The 22,579-nt window shown below is 39.9% G+C and overlaps 2 protein-coding genes across 6 annotated transcripts in view; one reads left to right on the plus strand and one right to left on the minus strand.

Moving 5' to 3' along the window:
• Window positions 1-15,141, plus strand: part of LOC128872843 (uncharacterized) — a 31,290-nt gene extending 16,149 nt beyond the window's left edge. The window contains exons 4-8 of one of the 3 annotated variants that reach the window (XM_054115926.1): window positions 3,001-3,093; window positions 10,009-10,071; window positions 10,294-10,431; window positions 11,919-12,150; window positions 13,441-15,141. In XM_054115926.1, coding sequence (XP_053971901.1) covers window positions 3,001-3,093; window positions 10,009-10,071; window positions 10,294-10,431; window positions 11,919-12,150; window positions 13,441-13,571 — 657 coding nt within the window. In that variant the 3' untranslated portion in view covers window positions 13,572-15,141. The remainder of the gene's footprint in view (window positions 1-3,000; window positions 3,094-10,008; window positions 10,072-10,293; window positions 10,432-11,918; window positions 12,151-13,440) is intronic. The other 2 variants (XM_054115927.1, XM_054115928.1) reach the window with 2 other exon arrangements.
• A 201-nt stretch (window positions 15,142-15,342) lies between these two features.
• Window positions 15,343-22,573, minus strand: LOC128872841 (solute carrier family 2, facilitated glucose transporter member 8-like). Of its 3 annotated transcripts, none has more exons than XM_054115925.1 (4): window positions 18,777-22,573; window positions 18,027-18,217; window positions 16,769-17,192; window positions 15,343-16,413 (listed from the first exon to the last, which is right to left on the minus strand). In XM_054115925.1, exons 1-4 carry the CDS (start codon window positions 18,811-18,813, stop codon window positions 15,767-15,769), a joined length of 1,299 nt encoding a protein of 432 aa, XP_053971900.1. In that variant the 5' UTR covers window positions 18,814-22,573; the 3' UTR covers window positions 15,343-15,766. The 3 variants fall into 3 exon arrangements, with proteins under 3 accessions (XP_053971900.1, XP_053971898.1, XP_053971899.1); XM_054115923.1 differs by having other exon boundaries at window positions 18,027-18,289; XM_054115924.1 differs by having other exon boundaries at window positions 18,027-18,293.
• Window positions 22,574-22,579: the final 6 nt, after the last annotated feature.

The following is a 22,579-nucleotide window of genomic DNA, read 5'->3' on the forward strand; positions in this document are numbered from 1 at the left end:
ATCTTATCGATCTCTTCATCTATTAATCACTTAGCGGCGAAACCGCCGCGTCTATTTCGCGAGGGCAACCCGCCATAAATAACCATGGCAACGTTTCGCCGAGATCTCTATACTCGGAGTTTCGTCGTTTCCCCTTTTCTTCCGGCTATTTGTCGTCCGGTGTCCGTCATTTTTAATAAAAAGAACTTCCTGCTCAGGAAGGTATCTTTGATGCATTCGCTTTGTTGCGCCGTTTGCCCCAATTCCGCTATTGTTTATCGCTCCGTCCGCGACAGGAGAAGGATTACCGTGCTTGAAAAAAATGTATAAAGTTTTCTCCACTTTTTAAAATTTTCTTCTACGAAGACGTTCTTCTGAACCGTGCTTAGAAAGGCTAGGAACAGCTACCCTGAGGAATGTTAATATTCGATCCAAGCTTCGTGCAATTTCCTGCAGAGCACCGAAACCCGGCCGAGCTTCCTTCTGGATGTAATTTATAAGTTTTAAGTATCTCTGTACGCGCCAGTTTTCTCCGATAGGATATCCGCGGGGTTAAATATACCGTCGTACATAACGGAACTTCCGCGGAAAGACTTGGACCATTCGAATCGCATTTCGAGCCAGACCCGCTGCGCGAACGCAGCCGAAGGCGGAAAATCGCTTCTTTATGCGCTTGCATAAGCACCGTATAGCTTGGCGGGCCAGATTTTTATGGGACTTCGCCAAAGGGTTCACGCAAACGCCCGATGTCGCCATAGATGCGACGCTGCCTCTCGTATTTCTCCCCTGTCATGTTCGCTTGTCTGCATCCGTTCATCGTGTGTTATCGCTCGACACAAAAGCTTGTTTCTCAAATTCTTCTCCGTGAAACTACTTTCGATGTCAGAACTTGCATTCCTGTTGAATTTAAAGAAAAAATGGTTACCCGCTCGTTAGTTCTCCTTTCCTCGATTTTGTCGTGCATTCTTTTTAGCGAAACGTCAAACTGTTTATCAAGTTCATTTTCCCGATTAACGAAAGTAGCGACAGTGTGACGTTAGCACGAGGGAAAAAATGAACGTTCAACTGCTAATTAAATTGCTCGACCACGATCTCAGCTTCAAAAGAGTGACAATCCTTCACACACACCTCTTTCAGCGCAACGAAGGTTCTGTATTGTAAAAATAATGAATCTTACGTTTATGCATTGACGTCATAGAAAAATCATGTGAGAGAATTTAATACGCGAACATTATTCGAGTACACAGTATAGAATATCGACTTTTACCAGCTTCGATACTCGACGCAGCTCTTTGCAAATTGCAGTTCGCGAATGTCGCTTTCGAAGCTTATCACCTTGGCTATCCCTGCATTACAGTAGACCACGAGAACGTTCTGTCCATGTACCAACCGAATAAGGTTCGAATTTCTCGAGGCAATGTACTGGAACCTTCGTTGCTTACTTTATGTACCACGCGTATACATACCAACTCACGCGAAACCAACGGTAACAACGTCTGCTGATGACACAGCCGTTGTAACAATCACAGGAGCCCCAATTGAAGCATTGTGTAACCTCCAGGATCATGTACGCTTAATTGACAGTGCATAAAGGGAATTAACCCTTCGACCCTAGTGGGACATGCATGTCCCAGGGAATATTTCTGATTGCTCTTTAACCAAATTGCGACTTACAAGTAGACTTACAGGAAGATATGTGAAAAAATGAAAATCATTCACGGTGAGGCGTATTGTTTTTTCTTGTATGGCACAGCCATTGATATGTAGCCAACCCTAGTTTAATACAATTAATTTCTAAAAGAGAAATTAATAGATTACAAACAGAAAAAATGTCGCGTTGAAACGTATTTATTCGATTACATAAGGTACTTGTACGTGAATTTTAATAATTACAATGATATTTATTAACAGTACACGATAGCCACTTACTGCTAATATGGAAACTATAATAGTACAGTTTCGTTTAAAGAGCGAATACGATTTTTCATGTGAGATGCGAGAAGTTCTGCGATCGAAAATAGTATTTTAAATTATCTTGGATGGATCTTGGTAGGCCCGAAGAGACTAAATAATTAATCGTTGATCGAGTAGTTAATTCAAAAGAATAATATCAGTGGAACAGTCATATCAAATAGTTGAACACCTGATTTAACTCTTTGTTCCCTGCTCGTTTTCACTAAAAGATTCGAGATGGGTTGGAAAAAAATGATAAAGTATAATCGAATCAGTGCAACGAGTCGTTATTTCGCGCTGCATAATCGCGTTATTTCCTTAGCGTAATACAGCGACTCGGCATTTTCCAAAGGGGACGACTCGATTGTCTTTCTACTCGTGGAGAAACTTTTCCTCGTCGAGAGCTTGTTTCAACTCTTAACTCTCAGCGTGGACTGTTTCAAAAGTGTTCCTCGTTTTACCCAAGCGTAGTAAGAAGGAGGAACGAAGTAAAAAAGAAGTACAAAATTGGCGATGTTAAAGTTAAGAACGGACCATCGAACCAGCGCTTCTCATTCTTCTTTAGCTTCTGACCTCTTAGTTTTATTTCTCTGCGTAACTGCATCTCTCGTAGTTGCTGCAGCTGATAAAAATAATAGTACAACGAGGATCAATATTTGACAGTCCTTAACTATAATTTATTTATGTTTTCTTAGCTTTGAGCCATTACAATTAAAAGATAACTAAATTGTTTAATACATTAAAGCATTAGTTAACATTCCTCTCAGCTTCTTCTTAAAATTAACAATGTTTCTATCTCGCAATGATTCTATCCTTTCCACTTATACATATAATTATATATGGTTATAACGTTACGATAATATTTCTCGCGGTCCAGTCAGAAGTTGCGATTTTCCGTCGTTATTCCATTTTTCAATCTGAACCCAAAGAAGTGTAGTGGCCCACTGGGGAACCATATAGACGCCCGTTGAGAATCCCTACATTAAACGACCATCGTAAAGCCGCGATCGCTTCCCCTTTCACGGTTTACCATTAATCTCTGTACATTTATGACCGATGGTCTTTCAGGATCAACGTGTCTTCCTCATGCCCTGGATCATCACTGTCATCGCGACATGCCTCGTCGACGTGGCGCATTCCTTGTACCTGTTCGTCGCTGTTGTAAGTACATTCTTCTTCCAAGGCATGGAATTTTTAATGACACCTTGAAAATCATAGTAATAGAATCGTTCTAATAACAAAGAAACGACTGTGTATGAGAGTACACCCTTCATTCCTCCAATTTTTATAATTTTTAATAATTTTTAATTAAATTAATTTAATTTAAATTTTAATCATTTTTAACACCGACTTATATTGAGCACACGAGCTAGGATACCTCATTCTTTTATTTTCTCTTTAAATTTACCACCATGATTGAGTTTCCATCTGCATCTTTCATCCTTCGACTCGTTTCACATGACAACCTCATTAACATTTTCACATTGAAAGGTTCTCGCAGTATACAAACTGATCGATCAGTAAACATCTACGATCCTAATTAGAGAGTATCTCTTTCATCCCTGACGCCTGCTTTATACTCCATAAACTAAGTCCTCTCGTTGCCCACAGCAGTGTATCACGTTGAAATTCCTTTGTCTTTAATAGTGCAGAGTGCGTTACAAAGCTATTCTACACGATGCATAAATATCTCGTATTTTGAAAACGCTGCATGCAAGGATTCACTAGATATTTAATACATATCTGTATCGTATATACATTCGTTTCTATCATACTTTACGTCTGGTTCGTTTCTATAAATCTTCCAAAAGCATGGTTCTCGAATTATTCGGAACAGTGCAATTTCCACGCTCGGCCAATCAGAAAAATTACATTATCGACACACGTCCGAGCAAGGGTCGCGATGTACAGTGATTCAGGAAAGTATTCAAACCACTGGGAAACGAACGCTCGATGCACGAAGCGACAAAGCTACAGAAATTGACAGAAAACTAGACAAGTTTATTATCCTTTCAAAGATGCATTTCTAAACGATACAGTTGGATTATAGAAATTTAGAAAAACACAAAATATTGTAAAATAACTTTATTACAAATTGTGCCACTGCTAGAACAAGAGTGTTTCGATAATCTAACGCAACATCGCGTTTTTCAAGCCACGAAAGATCCGTTTTCAAAATTGCTCGAATACCATCGCGAGGCACTGTACGTCGAAAAGAAAAGCCGAACAAGATATGTACGTGTCTGCGGTTGGAACAAATGGATCCTCGCGAGAGTTGACACGGAATTCGAGCATTGTTAGCTACGTGTTCGCGTATCTCCTCGGTTTCTCCCCGCTATTCGTGAGAACCGGCCATATGATTCTCCTTTCGCGTGGTAAAAGGATATGTCCGTGATAATTGCTCGGGTGTCTCGACCCTTGCAAACATTTCGCTGAGACAGAAAACCTCCCTTTATGCCTTTTCTCTAACGCGAAACGCGCGTTACGTCGTGGCACGATACGATATGGAAACTGGAAATGCGATTTCGAACGAGCTTGCATTTCGGAATCTCGAACGAGCATCGGTTTTACACGCTTCGGCGGCGTGCAATTGCCGTTACGATTCGTCGCAGAGATTTTCGATTAGGTACTTCTTCGACCCAGTTCGCCGCACGGACATCCAGTTTTCGAATTTATTCTTTTATATTAGAATGTCGAGGGTAACAAGAACATCCACGAATGGCGAAACGCTGAATATGGAAATGGAGCTGTTCGTTTCGACGAAATGCTCCTAGTCCTCGTGTTTGACATTGTTATTCAAACAATGGGATTCGGAGAACGATGCGCGTATTGCATGGTATGAATCTAGTTTTACATAAACCGTGTAGTTCCGTTTTCTTTGATCTTGGCGCGGGAATTTTGAATAGGAATAATAAAGGATATTCCAGAGCGAGCCTTAGGATTTTATTGACTTTATTTTGTAAAATATGTAAGATATGAAATACATTCGATTTCTTTGTTTGAAATGAAAGTACACGTGATCGATGTTTTAGGGTCCACTACGACTATTTCGTCCTATGTTGAATAACTCTTGAATCTTCTTTATTTTGTACTAAAGAAACTAAATCGAAGCTTTAGCAACGTTCTTACTATTAAAAAAAATACTCTCACCAAAACTGATTGCTCTTTCCTAGCAAGTCACTCTTCAGCTCGCGTTCTCTTCCAAATTTATCAGAACTTTTCATCACGATAGAAATTCTTGCTCGATTACCGAGTAATTCCCCAAGTTTCAACTTCGATCAAATCAGAGTTCGAATCGCTTTCCGCGAAACTTTCTTCGTTCTAACCGACTTTTAAATTTCCCGCTCACGGAATACCCGCGACTATTTTTAAACGTACGTCTTACAACTTTTCCACGACGTTGAAGTTGTTTTAACGGGCCGAATAGAGCTCGGGGCGCATTTAATGCCAGCCAGGGGATTCCTAGACGCAATCGACGCTAACTTTTCCTACGATGTCGTGCCTTCCTCCATTGTCGCGCAATTACCGCGAAACACTTTTTTCGTCCACGAAGAATCCACTGCATGATATAAAAAGTAACAACCGGGTAATTACGCTACCGTAACCCGAAACCTGCCTCGGTTCGAAACGCTTTTTCCTTTCGCTGGCGAAGCTGATAAGGTGGAAACGTTCTATCAACCGCTTCGTTTTAAAACAGATTCCCTGAAGAATCATATTTTTTGACGATGAAAACACGAATTTTCCAAGCCTTGAACTGTAATGAACATCTATTGATATCAACCGAGACTTCCAACGTGTCCTTTCCATAAAATTCCCTAGATAAGAAGACCCTTTTCGGTCTGAGAATGATAGAGTAGACTCACCTACAAGTCTCAGTGTTGTCTCCTCTTTTCATCCCTTCAAGCTCCACTGCTAATTATATTTTAAAGCCGTTTTCTAATCGCGTAAACTACCACTTTTATCTTAGTTTGCACATCCTCAAGATTTTGATATATTTAGAAAGCCAATTATTCCTAGTACTCGTCTTCGAGATACTTTGACATCTTTAGCGAGCTCGTTAGCAAGCTTTTAATTCCTCCAACGAGTTGAGTAACAGGATATCCGTGACTCCGCCAGGTAGCTTGGTACCTTTGCAGAGACGGTTTATTCCGCTCTCACTTATTTAACGCGTTTTGACGTCTTTAGAAGACCAATTTATTTTCCCTCCCACTTATTCCACGCTCGTGGATCTACGAGGTTTTCATGTCCCTCAAGAGTTTACTTATTCTGCGCGTTCGCATATCCGACTCGGTACGAAATGTTCCGAGAACCAACTTATTCTGGATTCGCTCGAATAAACCAGCTCTGCAACGAAATCGAAATATCGTTCGAACATGCATTAAATATTCGGTTTATAGACTTTTGCAAACTTTTACAACGACACTTTCGACACTTTATTTCTTACACTTGGAATATTCATGATAATACAGGGAAACTTCACATAGAAAGAATTAATAATATCATTTGCCAATATAACCATAGAAGTTATAAATGACACAGAATTAATTTCAACACCTAATAACAAAATTCTTCCACGCTACGTGTACCTTATGCTTCATCGAATTTACGTTCTAGAATTTCCAAGCGGAGCAATTTTCCAATTGCATCGTGTTAAGAATACATAAAATAAAAACGCAAGGTGTCATTGTACTCCCGGGTATCCCAATGGATTGATATTGAACGCTATCGTTGTGGCGAATACCGTGATTAGATTAACGTCTGCTCGCGATACCACTCTATGTCGAGATCCTTGATCGAGATTCCTATAGCCACCTGTGCACGGCGGAGAATCAATCCTTGGGTAAATTGCATTATGTCACTTCGCTTATGCGAAAGCACGCGAACGCATCATCGAGTTATTCAAATCGAGTCGATGCGTGTCAAGTCAAATATAGATTATTATTATAGGATGCCGGAAGGTTGATGCGAAGTGACACGGAATTTGCGAATAACGGAAAATGCACGCTGCCGGATGTACATCTCCGACGCGTGGCCATTAAAAAAATGTCAACCGCGCGATGAAACGCTTTTTACGGGTGTTTTATGAGACCCTCGGATATTGCGTTCAGGTTCGGTGATTAAATTACATTTTCACAACGGGAACGTATAAGATTTAATCTGGAGATGATAAACGCGCATAAAAATATGTATCTAGAACGAATGGAAACTGGAAACCGAATGGTCTTCCTCGAGTGCAAAATGTTATTTTAAAGCCAAGTTTAACTAGCCACGATACACGTATATTTTTCTGTTACGTAAACAAACCTGGAAGGTATTTTTGGAACTTTGTTTCTCTTCCAATTTTTTCATGGAGGTTGATACCAAAATATAAACACCAGTATTTTTTGAATTTTTGCTTGTGCTGCTCCACATCTACAAAATTATTACATTATCTACTTCAAAATCAGCCTTTAATATACGCGAAAGAAAATATTTTAAATAAAATCCGATGTTTATACGCTGTATTTCAAAGTTATTTATACATCATTTTTGCTGTCGACCACACACCGAGGTCGTTTCAGTTAGCCAACCGTGTACGATAAAAAAATTGGTGAAATTGAATATTCCAGCCCGTTGATAAAAAGCGTAAACGCATAAGCATCGTTGCAGCTCACAAGAAAATATACACGACGCGAGCCGCGTACTATTACCGCGTGCAAGGTAGCCAGATGCAAGGGTTGGTTCTCCCGGTATAACAGCACATCTAGCAGCATCGGGCGACGGTACGTGCAATCTTCATTAACGTCTTTGCCGTTAGCGCGCCGAGCATTTTTCTCGTAAAATAGAAACAGGAAAAAGCGTTGTTTCAGCACGAACATCGGGTGGCTATCCCTTCAAAGACAACGCAAAAAGAAATCATGATTCCTCCCTCGTAATTAAACAGAAATATGAAGGCAACTAATTGCCTGATTTGTTCTCGTTCGCTTTGATATAATTAGTTGCAGGCAGGATCGAAACAAGAAATACTTTACTCTTAAGGGCCATTTCGTACTTCGTTATTTTGCATTCCATTATTATTGACAATGATCCGAAGTTGGAACTCTTTCACTCGAGTACACGTACACAGACTTTTTTTTAAACGAGTCTACGAAATTTATGTGAAAAGGAACAGAAACAATTTCTTTTTATTTTCTTTTTTAATTCAGTAGAACGAAAGCTCGAAAAATGTTTATGGATGCAAAACTTGCAGCGACATAGCGACTGCCAGATGCTGGTCGAGGTTGAAAATAACAACGCCTGATGGAGTTACGCAGCGAAAAACTGTTGCGGACTCGGTTCTCTCATTTCAACTTGGTTTCAAAGCACTGTTCTATATTTTTTTACCGCTTTCACATAGATTCGGCTAGCAGGTTTGAACAAAATTGAGAGAAACCAAACGGGAATTGGTTGGGACTTCACCACTCTCTCTGTAAAACAATTGGAGTATAAAATACTGCAACTGAATTTCTTCGTGAATTGCACGTGACACCACGCGTTTCGATAAAGAATGGAATATATCGGAAACTTATTTATCGTCGATGTTCATTTTGTTATCGCGCCTCGAACCGACTGGAGTCGTCAACATTGAGATATATTTTTGAAACGAACGTGGAATGAAGTATTAAGTGTAGAAATTAATTCTGCTCCTCTATACTCAATTATGTTTAACTTTAGATTAAATAGATATATTTACTCGTCATTTTGGTACTTTGAGTCCTCGACCTGATCTCCATTACAAATTTTGCTTATTGTTATCCTTGTACAAGTACTGTAGCTATCAAGCACGCTTGTAACTGCATGCTCTTACCTCAGGAAATTGAATTCATAGCAGGAGTGCAGTGAAAGTACCTACTTGACTCGAACAATAGCAAACATCAGCCTTTATTGCCCATCCTGTAATTGATTTTCGGTGGTCTAACGATTCCACGATCATCCTGTAATGTCTCTATTCTCGCAATACATTTCTCGAACCAGTGTTTCTCATTGTCCAATCGCAAACCACCTTGTAATAATCATTCCATATTTAATAGTCTCCCAATATATTTGTGGAACGTGTACATGAATTACGCAAAATATAAAAGTGTAAAAGTATAATAATGTTCAAATTAGAAAGTCGATTAAAAGTTTCCAGTATTCCAATAGCGTCCCTTATTTATCCACGTATACTTGGCACTATAAGGTGCTGTTATTGGAACAAAAAAAAAACATACGTGCGGTGGCCATTGCGGTAAGAAGGGTATTTTTCTTTTCCTTTTATTAGAAATACCGTAAAACGAGTCACTGGAGCGGCTATAAACGACACACACGTAGAACGAAACAAGGCCAAAATTAGTTTTCTCTGGTCGAGCAATTGTTTGAAGCACATATTAAAAATACCGGAAAAATATTTTAATGCTTGGAAGATTCTTGAAACAACACAATATCTTCCATGCGAGGAATTGTGTATTCGTTGGACCGTAAACCGTAATTCATAAACATTTTCACAAAGATTTCAGACAAAGATATGAAGGAAAACGTGAGAAATAATTGTGAACTGTTTACAAATTGTTTCTCTTTGAATAACAGGCATCTTGAAAAATGTGTATCTTCTTTTCATAATCATTCTTTTCATCTTCAAATCCCCTGTACGCAAGGATAAATGAACGAATTCCTCGCAGAATCCATATTGTTTTTAAAAAAAAAGTTTTTCGACGAATCGTGCACATGTAAGTTCGATTTTCCAGGCCGACGTTCCCTTTAGTTTTAAGCTGCCGTTTCTGCGAACGTTTGGAATGCTTCTAGGCATCGATTGCTTTGTCCACAAAGCAACGATAACGCGTCCTTTTCAGCGAAGGGGATGCAAGCTGGCTGCGTAAGCGTTGGCTGCAACGGCTGATCGAAAAAAGCAGTTTTCAAAGGATATTCAACCGTTGTTTACGGAAAAAATAAAACGTTCGTTCGACGCTCGTTTCGGCATTGTTTCCAGTGTTTTGCTATAATTAAATCGATCAAACGCAGGACGTTATATACGGGCGACGTTCAATGGAATGATTGAATTTTCTCGCCATTTTGTTTCAGTCCACTCTTGACCCGACGAAAGTGATGCTTTATACGCTGAGCTTCTTCCTTCTCTGTCTGAACGTAAGTAAATTTTTATTTTATGGACTTGCATCCTATTTTTCTTTCGTTTTGTTTTTGTTTTTTATCTGATTCCTTGTGAAGAATGTCAAAGAATAGAGAAAATAGAATAGAATGGATAAGAGGCCAGTGGTCTTGGTCGCCTGTACCAAAAGTGAAATAAACCAGCATGGCCTAAACACCGTACCAAATAATCAAGGTCACGTTCTCTGTGGTTTGCTTCAGGTATATTCGGTGTTGTGCGTCATCTCGCAGTATCAAGAATACGTGGCTGGTCGAGGCACCGCCGCGGATGACTACGAGTATAGGGTCAGTATTCTGAGAGTCTCACCGCGGAAACAGGAACGGGATAAGGGACGAAAAGTTAAGTGCACTAATTGTATTGTTCAAATAGTCTGTAACTCTTAAAGAACACAGCGAGAACCAGCGTAATCTAATGATTGATCCGATAAGAGCTCAGAACATAATCGATAGAACAGTGACTATAAAGTAACAGTCACCAAGGAGATTATTTTTTCTTTTAAACCATTTGCTCTGCCAAAGTTGCTATTTATATTAATAATTCTCTATCAACTAGTTCTAATGTCTGGTCACCATTCTTTCCTCGACTTCGATAATTTTACCTGTCGTTTTCGAATCGAACCACAAATTTCACGAAATATCTGAGGCTCGCGGGGCTCTTAAATGCATTTCATTCGAATACAAAAAGAACAACGCCCAGAGGGTCCACAATCGACTCGCTTCGGTTTATACACGTGCCATTATTCGACAGCAGCGACAAATATCTTTCGAGAGAAACTTGACACGCGTGCAACAAATTCACAATAAGGTTGCTTCCCATTGCGACCGTAATCACCGTTGGTAAGAGTCGAAGTGACAAAGATTCCCTTCGGGGGGAAACTCGATTATGTCCCATCAGGGATGTCTACGGGCATCCAACCTTTCCGAAGAAATCACTGAACTTCCCACGTGGAAAGGTCTCCGGAGTATATCGATATCGAGCAACCTTATTATCGAAATGGAAAGCTCTCTGCCAGCCTGGCTGTACATGTTCGTCGTTTCCACGATTTCGTTAAACGATAGTTACTCTATCTATTTACCGAATGGAATTCTGCCGTCAAGAATTAAAAATGTACGTCACTTAGGGTAAATGTTTTCACTCGAAACGTTTGATATTAATTTATCCTCGATACCGATCGTTCCTGCGATAAAAGATGATTTGAAACTTCAACTGATGAGTTTGGGAAAATAACTCGTTATTAGTCGAGCAGAAATAATTATTTATTAATTTCAAATACAACGAGGATCACCATTTGTCAGTTTCAACGCGAACGTTATTTATCACGACTCTTGAATTTCCAATGCCTCAGAACAGAGAACAGAGAATGAGCATCTCAAACAATTGTGCAACCTTATCCAACGCTATTCAGGTTAATCAATGATCACTAAATTAGACCTCAATCACATTTCTAATTCAAACTATTTTTCCAGATAAATCTATTTATGTAGATTCTACTGTATTGTATTGCAAATTTCTATTGAGAGGCCTATAGGTATCACTATCCTCCCAGTTAGTCCTGTGACTTCCACAGCTTATCGCAGTAGCTGTGAAATCGAGTACGCCATCCACGAAATATACATATTTATAGATGAAAATCGATCGCTGAATACCACCAGTTTTCGAACTCGATGCTTCCCCGATAAAACGCCCACCCGATCGCGTCGAACATCAAAGAAACCCGCGCCTCCATTTGAGGAAGAGTTTCGTTGCCACCGAATACTGGCCATCTCGTGGCACGTCTCGTTTGAGGTCTAATTACAAAATGGGGCTTATGAAGTGCCCTTTGAAGGTTCCAGCAGTGAGGTACGCAACGCAGCCACCGACTACGACCGCTACATCTTGCTTGAGCTCCCGTCGTACAGCGACCAACAACGAAACCAAAGCGACCGCAACACCGACGCAGAGTTTCACGACGGGTCAGAACGCTCATTCGTTGGAGAAGAGTCCTGTCTCGGCTCGTCCGCCTAGGAAGCACGTCCAATTTCCCGACACGGCCTCGGAATGTCAAATGAGTAAAACTGGTAAGCTCGGCCCGTGGTCCGAATGAAATCAATTTGCCTTGCCCCCGACCTCTGACCGCCCCCATTTGCGGTGGTGGATTTTACCTTGCGTAGGGAGTGTCCAGGATAAGCTCCTGGATATCTGAATTACGACGTTACCATACCACCTAACGTAGTGGCAGAGAATTCTCGCGAGTAGGAAGGGACGTACTTCCATCCCTTAAGAGAGCAGTGTAAAAGATTTTCAATCTTAAAAAAAAAATCAGGATAGGCAAATCCTGTTAACCGGCCACCCCAGGATAATCGAATATCCGAAACTAGTTTTCGGGTGGAGTTCACAAGATTGATTACACAATACTAATGAACTCGGCAGCCACGATGTGGCACGCACTGTTAAATTTCCAGTTCATTACGTTACTGGAAATTGATCCCATAATTATATCGTCGGCTAATTTCGTAACGTTTACCGACCTCAAATCGATCCGGTCAAAGAGTAAGTTTGATTACATCGGGCAAACGACGGAACCCGGTGTGCTTCGATTATTATTGTGCTCTCTCCGCGGTGTACGTGAAACAAAGGAGAGCGTTTATTGTTTCGAGGCAAGTTAACTGCGATGAAATACGTTCGATCGTTAGCACGGGCGAATAGCGTTCGCAGCGTGCCTTTGATCTGGAAATTGCATTCCTCGCTCTGGCAAATTTCGATCAACGTCTTCGCTACTGCACTTCCTCCTCGTGCACTGTTGCGCTGGTATTCTAAGCTGTGCTTCGCAGTTTGTTAAACCTTAAGTTAACAGGTTGAGAGCCCTGGCTCTGAATCTAGCCTTGTATTTATCCAGTTCTTTGTGCAGAACTTGTTTCTAGTGTTGTTCTGTTCAATTGGCGAAAGACGTACGCTACTGTAATACATTAAATTTCATACAGTATTAGATTAACCTTTTGTGTGCGATATATCGCTGCTCGAAGCTCTAAGTGCTACGACTCATTAAAATTATCTGGCATTTCTTGGATATGTATGGAAATTTCCTCTGGCACTCAAAGGGTTAATTTTGGATATCGTAAGTTGTTTCTTACATCAATGATGAATTTTAGTCTCTATAATGCTTAGCACTCCACCTGTTAAAGATAAAAGTAGAACCATAGTTTCGATTCCCTATTACCTATTTCGTTGAAAGCTAAGTTTCACTTTTAAACCAATCTTTACCTTCAAATTTGTTATATCTGGCCCAAAATCAATGTACGTTAATAATAAGAAAATAATTGCCTCATCTACGAGGCCACGCATAGATATTCGACTCTGTTCTGTTTCAGAGAGTACGGTCACGGTGCTGGTGTCCAAAATAGAGACCCCCAACGCGATACTAACATCCTCGTTCAAAGAACTACCGGCGAAGGATCAAACTCTCCCACCCGAGAAGAACAACCTAATTCAACACACCTGAACCACGACCAACTCTGTCAAACGTTGACGCCAATTAAAGGACATTCTCGTCTCATAACGGGAGATTAGCGCAAAACGGAATCGATTCACCGACGCCCCGCCATGAATTCGATGAATAAATTATCCTCGAAAGGACATATCCACTTGTACGAGCCAAACTCCGTCAAAGGCGAGACTGACGGTCGAACAGCCACGTTGTGCTGGTTCGCTCGATGGTGATTTGGTCCACGGCCAGTTCCAACCGCGAATTGGTTCCGACCAATAGAATCCGCCGATCAATCGTCCAACAGTTGTTCAAGTTTCTCATGACACACTTATCGAGTTCCACGATGACGCGACTTTGCTGGACCATTTGTCATAAGGAGCAGATGTTATCACTCGAAGTCTCGAAGAATCGAAGATTGGGACGTACGTTCGAGTTCGAGTCCTGAACGCATTCCCAGGAAACATTGTCTCGGGACATCGGCGACGAGGAATTTCAATGGACCAAAATTTCGTCTGCATTCAGTTTTAAATTACTCGCCGTACGGAGAGTCGTTCGAGTGGTGAGCGGGCTCGCATCGCGTGCCTGGGATGTTTGAGCAGGGAAAACGAAAGCTTTTACGCTAATGGATCGCACAAATGACCCGAGAAACGGCGACCAGTTATGGATTACGACGTTTTGACGAGTCGACGCTCCACTGGAAAATTCTAGTGGACTCGTCGAGATGTTCAATACTTGGCTCGAGATATATAAGAGTTAGATGTTGGTAAGCAGATTCAGTGAGAAGATTCCCTAAGGACAAACTTTCTTGGAATTAAACGGGGGTTTCGAGTATGTAACCTCGATGAATAGAAGGACGAAGAGAGGCCTTGACCTCTGGCCTTGATAGGAGGCATGTTAAGAAACGGTCCACCGACCTTAACGTACATCACTTGCTTCGAGAACTGTTCTTCGAGGAATTCGAGATGGGTTTTAAGAAAATTACTCGTGGTTGATGTTGCAATGCCACGAGAAAATAGACATATTCTCTCTGTGAACCTAAAAACATCGCGTAAGAAGGCAAAATCGAGTTCAACAGAATAGAATCCACTGATAACGTTTGCACGAGTGTCGATCAATGAGCATCTGTCTTCCCATCGAGGACGTTTCAGTGGTTCTTTCGCCAAGTACCAAGAAGCTTTCGAATTTCTCAAGATACTCCAAAACGTCTTGACGTCTTTACTTCTCTAAGTCTATCGAATCAGACTACAAAAGTGTAATAAATTCTCGCGACGAAGGATAGTCGATCGTATTTTTGTACTTGCGCATTTTCAGACAAAAACGAATGTGTCATCCCTAGTTTTCTTTCCAGTCTTCATTTCAGTTTATTGGAATCGTAAACATCGTCCATTCCGGAGACACTTCAAATTCGACTGCGTTCCGACATGAATTTATAGCTCGATTCTCGATTACCAGACAGTACGTATCCTCGAATGTATATATTATTGTAAATTTAATCGTGTTACAGTACCTGTTTGTATAGATTTCGAAGAGGACTTTTAAAAGGCTGTTTGAACATTTTCAATAAATAATTTATGTGGTTTTTTAATCCAGAGTACAATCATTCCCACGTTATCAACACCTGATGAGAGTCAGACTGTCATAGAAGGAGCACGAATCCTCGATATTACTTGAATATATGGTCCTGATCAAAGGACCTCTCCCAAAAAATCAATATTATAATATTATTCAATTCACCTTCGCCAACAAAAATTAGTATCACCTATTAATACAGAAATAACGAAACAGATTGTTCTGTTAATTTTTATTATGAACTCGCCATCAGAACGATCGTGCCATGCGCTCAAAAGAATGAAAAGTGAAAAATGATATTACAAAGTCCCTTGGATAAGAAAAGTGTAAAACGATATAACAAACAAATTTCAAATAAAATGGTAAAAATACTTCCTAGATTAGGTGTAGGTACGTGCTTTATTCCCGAATTAACCTCTCAAGCTACGATTTAAACTTCAACAGCCTTAGACCAAAATATGATAGTCAGTTTTAGACCGAATATTCGACCAGGAGTCTCACGCGTGGTTGTAGCTTAACGGGTTAATCATCCCGATTGTCTTTCTTGCTCGACGTCGCTTGTTTAACTATCTCGAATGAAATTCTTTATTCATTTTTCTTTCGACGCCTTTGAACTACATCTCGTGTTAGCATCTCGGTCGTCATTTTTTCGCGAAGCTGCCAATCTTCTCCTGTATCAGCGATAGGGTCATCCTCTTCGTTTCCGGGAGATAGAATATCAAGAACAAGATGCCAAACGCGTTGAGTCCAGTGACGAGCCAGAAAGCGGCGTACAGACTGTGCTGAAACGCGACGAGGCTCCAAACGCACACCATGGCGAACGACCAAAGCGAGTTCAAGCAGAAACACAGGCTTACGCAGGTTGCTTTCGCGTACATCGGGAAAATTTCATTCATTACAACGAAAGGCACGCTGGCCAATCCCAAAGATATGCTCGCGGCGTAGAACAATACCGCCACGAAGGCCACCCATTGCAGGCTGTTGACGTCGACGTAGTGTTCCTGCATGCAGAAGTAAATACCCAAGAAGAAGCTGCAGGTGGCAACCCCGATGACGGAGGCGATCATCAGAGGTCTTCTTCCCAAACGATCCACTTGACCGATGCACAAGAGGTAAGAGATGAGATGCACCGTCGCCAGAACGATGCTCATGTATGAACCTGACAGCTCGACGTCGGCGTCGTGGATGTACTCGAAGAGCGTTTGGGCGTAACCGATTACAATGATCGAGCCAGAGAATGCCTGCATGGTCATTATGCATGCGCCGATCAGGATCTCCTTCTTGCCGCCTGAAAAGTTTCAAGTTGAGGTATCAGAATCGTAGCAGCTCAAAGGAGAGGTGTCCAATTCGTATATCGAACATCAAGGATCGAGCTACTGGCCTCGTTTTACTTGCTTAAATTCCAATTTAATTTCTTGTTCTACTGGTAGGAAATATAGGATACAGTATCTTAACTGGTACGATTTTGGCAAGTCTCCCTTGCACAAGGAGGTTCTTTTTGCATGTATTAAACGATAGAACGCTGATAAAAAATGAGCAAACTTGAACTGTTTAGAGCGAAGAGGAGTAAAATCGTGTTTTATTTAGCTAAATATTCAACATTTTTAAACTAACGTAAACTCCTGTTTCAGGTCGTCGTTTACCTGGCTGAGTGATCAGGTGAAGGATGGACGAGAACACCCCACTGTTCTTGGGCTCGCACTCCACAGATTTCATTATAGAGTCCATTTCCTCGACGATGACAGGTGAACCGCGCAAAAATATTAGAGAGTCCATGGCATCCCCGTAATGCTTCCTGCGCAGGAGGAAGTAGGGGGTTTCAGGGAACCAGATGAATATCAGAAATTGCAGCATCGATAGGGATATCGCCACGTATGAGTATTCTTCCATGCTGGTGAAAGAGCCCAGTACGTAACCAAGAAGACTGCCACAGTAATCCATTAATACGAAGCAGCTACCCAAAGCGCCGCGCACGTGGGGTGGAGATATCTCTGTCACGTACATGGAGCCTGCCGTGAAAATTATGCCGCTGGCAGTGCCGCCTATGACGCGTGCCAAATACAGGTTCTGGAAATAATCGAAATTCAAATGTCGACACGATTCTTGGCATTCCAGACTATAGGAAATATAAGTAATATAAATTGTCTGGCGCTTCACGTATGAATCTGCAATTTTTTATTATATCTTTTATTATTAATCTGAACTGATTAATCTTGAATGTTTATACAAACTTTTGTTCATGATACATTTTTAAGACTTTTTGTACAGCTATATACTGAATACTAAATATAATATTGCAGCAGTTTAGACTCAATGCGGTATTTTGATTAATCCAGAATACTATTAACGAACAGAATTTATCTATAAACATTCGGAAAGACAATTTTATCCGTTGCGCAGACTTTTAACGTAAATGTGTAGGAAAAAAAACATCGCAAAGCAAACTGACAGTAGCGTCATTAAAATGATAAAATGCGGAAGTCGGAAGCTTGACTTAGACTTCTGTTTTCTAGCGTTTAAAACAACCGTCTGTTTGCTTTCCAACGTTCACGCGTTTACATTGCAGCGTTCTTTCCATTGGAAGTCTACGTCGCGAATAAAAGCATCTAGTCGCTCTGAAAAAAGGTCAAGATGAATTTTACTCTGTATATAATTTGTAAGAAATTTCAAATGATCACAGTGTTGGTATTTTATTCTTTCCACCTGGTAGATTAATTATTTCCAGGTTCACCGATCGAGAGGCTTTAAATCGCAATTAAGCCTCTAGAAAATACAAAAAATAAAATATTCGAATAGATTGTAAGTACTCGTATACTTTCTATTACACCCTGAGCGATAACATGTCGTCTTCGCCTAAACCTCTAGAACTATTTTTAGATTATTTTTATAAATCGAACTCACCAGAATCGATCTGCCCCACACGATCAACAACCAACTCGAAACCGTGGGAATGATGGCGAGCAGTATCGCTATCTTTCTGCCAGCGAAGTCAACGATGAATATCGAAAGGAAGCAACCGAACGCCATTCCAAGCTTCAACAAGGATACCGTCCAGGATGCCTCGGCCTCGGTGATCCTGAAGCTCGAATCCTCTGCCAGCAATTTCGGTATCATGGGAGACGTCCAGCCCAGAAACATTCCCACGGTTAACTGGGCCAGGCTCACTATCTTCGCGCAACATTCGTCAATGTTATAACTAGACTGCAGATTTTACGCGTTTAACGCGAGAAACATATGCGGAACGTGTGGAAAATATTAACGAACAGCGACGTCGAGCCAACCATGTTCGCGTTCATCGAGCGTGTGCCCAGCAAAGGTATTTAATTCTATAATTGAAAAAACAAAAGCAATTCCCTTTTTCTTTAGGAATACTACACAACGTCAGTGGGATCACGATGATAGACATAGCACAAGATTTATAATATAAAAAAAATGTAAAAGAGATAAAAATACTCGCATCGAAAGCATAGATGAAATGATAAGAACCTTTCGTTAACTAAATATAGTAAATATATTTCCTGAATTGACGTGACAGATTGACACCATATGTTTCTCGTATTCCCTTACGTCATAGATGGATCAAATTCGCAACCCAGCTGTATATAATCTACAAACTGTAATTATTATGGGGTCCTTTATCACTTTTCTTACCCACAAAAGTCACCATGAAGAGCCTCGGTTTCGACATGGTCTCGACTGCCACGCGATATCGCCAGAACGTTCCCGCAAGCTTCACCAGATCGGTGTATCACGGTGACACACAATTACGTCGATAAAAGTGTCCTATCGTTACACTCTCTTCGACGACACTGTAGAAGGTGAGCTACGTCAGGTTTTAATCGTCAAGCTTGAAAATGCTACCGCGTTTCGAGGTTCGAGCACGACTAACCGATTACATATACAGTTAGGGACAAAATTAAAGTGAAAACGGTCATTATTAGAGTGCAATTAAAATTAGTAGCATAAAAATGTTTAGTAGCACACTTAAATTTTTATTTATCATGTATTTTTTATTTGTTCAATGTCTTTATCGCGCGAAGAGGTATTATGAATGCGAGGCAAACATTCATTAAAGAAAATAACGAGGCATCTGTGCAAAGAGACGATCGTGCATGTGCTCTTTTCAAACCTTGTTCTAAATTGTTCAATCGATAATTGATATCAATATTTACGCATTCATGACCGTTGACGCAGCTCCACGTAATTTTTAAATCCGGAGGTGATTACTCCTGACGTGGAACCACGTCATTTAAAAATCTGTCGCTGACGTAATCGCACGTCATTTCATACTCGTATTCCAAAGTGGTACATGTGGTTACTAGCATTACCTTAGAAAGCAATTTCTTCGTTTTCCGTCCCTTTCCAATGCTGAAATCATTTAGATAAAATTGGAATTATAATAAAATTGAAAATTAAATTTAAATAAAATTTAAATAAAATTTAATTTCCAAATAACAACCATTTCCATTATGCCACTAGTTTGTCCGATTTTTCCCCCGACTGTACACGGATAGGCGAGTAATTACTCCTTGCATGAATGCCATCGGATCGTCACGAGTATTTCAGAACATTTTTATGTGACGAATAATTATTTCAGTGGTCATTGTTGCCCAGGGAATTTTATTATTCCGATTCGTTATGATAGAATGATACATTCCCTTCCAATTATTTTTAGTAAAGGAGCGAAACCGAATATAAACATTTTCTAGAATCACGAGAGGTCTGGCTACGTACAACGTACACGTGAAATATAAGTTAACCAATAACATGTACGAGTAATCATCTTTTACGTGCATGTACGATGAGCATATATATAACACCCGTCACATGCATCGTAGGATCCAATGTGTGTTTACTCACAGTTTACGCCGTAGGTAACGACATTGATTGCTTGGATGTTAATTAATACGAGCTACAAGCGACCATACGGTGTCTCACGTTGGACGTTATTTCAATTACGTTCAATTTGTTCGATGAAATTCCATAGAGCCTTGTCGAACAATGCGCCCTAATTATTTTCAGCCACTTCGTTCCCCACGTTAAGCTGTTCCAATACCCGTAGACAAGGTGCATAAACTAAAGTATATTACTTATTATTATTTACAATTTTTCAGTGTGGCGAAAACGGGATTTGTTCGTGTTTCGGCTCTGTTTCTATTTGAAACAAAATTTTACTTGTTCTCTTCCACTGTTCCTACCGTTGATTAATTAATAACACGAACAATAATTGTAGTCTCACTCGGGTCCATGCATTATGAATCAAACAATATAGAACATTTGACCAATGCAGCTCATTAGTATTTAATGATCGAATAATCGGATTCAAAACATTGATTAACTTAAATGATTGGTCAGACCAGAGTGATTAAATATTGCAACCTCGATATCGATGAAAGATTAGCGCCCTCGATTCTCGAAATACATTCGTCAGTTGTAATCGGTATAAAAATCTACGGAAAGATCTATTAAGGATGAAAGCATCGGAAGGTATTAAAAAGTAGACAAAATGATCGTGTTTATATTTCAGACGAATATTCGTTTCCAAATTGCGTAATCGCACGCGTATCACGTACTCTCGGTCTGATCATCATCGGGAGATGATCACTGCCAGTAGTAATGGCTCGTATGTGATCAGCATCAGTAGTAACGAGCCACGTGGATCAGACAGTGGTTTACGCAATCTAAGCGTATCCGCTAATTTTGCAACGGTCTCGTAATTACTGTAATAAATGTAAATTGTTATCGTCACTCTATAATTCACGCGGGTCTAATTAAAAACTCCCTTGATCAAGAATTCACGTTCGTTTATTATCCATTACAGTTGCTTCGTTTCACGATGCAAATTTAATGTATGAAATAACAATGAATTGTACTTCTAAACTATAAACCTGCTTGATCACACTGTATATTTGTAATTTATCGAAACGTGTGTTTGTTCATCAATTATTATATTAATCATCATCTTCGTTTGTTGGTAATTATTATTTCCAAAACAATTTCATGTGATTGCATTTTAAGAACGAAATAACCATGAAAGAAATAATATATCATTTCATTGTATCTCAAGAGTAATATATTATTCGGCATAGTACTCCAAAGGCGTTATTCAAACGCATCCATGAGTCTGACCTGCACCACTCATTCTACTCAAAGTAAATCTTCTCGTCGATTACAAAGTATTCTTATCGGAATTGTTTAATAGTTGGAGATTCTCTACAGGGCACAATTTCTTGAAGCAACTAAAGGGAATTTTGTTTTTAAGATTGAAAATCTTTTTATTTTCGAACAGCCGAAATTCATGTCACGTTATATAGTGAAAAATGCTGTGAGGCGATGAAATGGGTGAGTAGTAACAGAATAAATATGTCCCATTACACAGCTTGTCGTGAGATATTTTTTTATATTTTAATATCTTGTGATTGGAACAATTAAAACTTAATTCGACATAATTAAACGTTTATGATACATACAGTATCATCCAGTGTTCAATTAAATATTAGTAACAATTACGGTTAGCAATGAATATTAAAGTGTGAAGTGTAAAGTGAGAATAGATTTAGATTAGCAGGAATATAATTAGTTTACAGAAAAATTCATTTGTATAAATGATGTATTAACATTGATATATTTTTATTGGAAAATGTTCGTCAAATTTCACAACAATTTCTATATTTAAACTACAGACCAAACTACGAAATACGTATTTTCTGAAATGTTGTTTTCTTGCATTATATAAAATTATCCTATTTGTAATGTACTTGCATTCTGGAATGGAATCATTAAACCCGTATAATCTGAGAACTGCAAAAATTGTATATCGTTTCTAATAAAATAAAGGTGTGTATTACAAGTGTTGATATTCAATTCTATAGTAATATATTCCGAGAATGTTTGCACATTTGGAACTGTCGAAAATTCGGGATCGATATGCATGTTTCGACATTTTTTCTGATCAAGATCGAGATCGTAAAAATCACGTCTCGTCCTTCTAACACTATCTAACATCTCCTTTACACATCCTGACATTTCCTGACAGCTCCTAATACACACTAACAACTCCTACCACCCTATAACACCTTCAAACACTCTCTATCGTCTCCAAACACCCCCTAACACCTCCCACCTCCCCCTCCATTATCTCTTAACAACTCCTAAGGGCTCCAGACAGTTCCCTTTATTTCTCTTCAATTTCTAGAATGTTTCCTATTAATTTCCATCCTTACCCTGACACATCTCTTCTCTGTTCATGAGATCCGGATACAATAGGTAAGTTTCGAGATAGAATTTTTATTCTGGTATCAGGCGAACATGATATGCGAGGAAGTGGCACGAGGAATACCAGGTACGTATCGAAATTCTCAGGAAATTTTATATTTTGGTATCAGGAGCACATGATGTGCGAGGAGATGGCACGTTTGCGCCTACGGACAGGCAGCCGGTCCGACAGATCTGTC

The sequence above is a fragment of the Hylaeus volcanicus genome, chromosome 2, assembly GCF_026283585.1.
Source record: "Hylaeus volcanicus isolate JK05 chromosome 2, UHH_iyHylVolc1.0_haploid, whole genome shotgun sequence".
NCBI classification, from domain to species: Eukaryota; Metazoa; Arthropoda; class Insecta; order Hymenoptera; family Colletidae; genus Hylaeus; species Hylaeus volcanicus.

What these genes read in the sequence shown, in the direction of transcription:
- LOC128872841 (XM_054115923.1), bottom strand. Translation starts at nt 18,813, where the DNA reads ATGTCGAAACCGAGGCTCTTCATGGTGACTTTTGTGG. An exon ending in TGTGGGGCAGATCGATTCTG is followed by an intron (nt 17,193 to 18,026) that starts GTGAGTTCGATT and finishes GATTATTTCCAG; the next exon opens with AACCTGTATTTGGCACGCGT. An exon ending in TCACCTGATCACTCAGCCAG is followed by an intron (nt 16,414 to 16,768) that starts GTAAACGACGAC and finishes GAAACTTTTCAG; the next exon opens with GCGGCAAGAAGGAGATCCTG.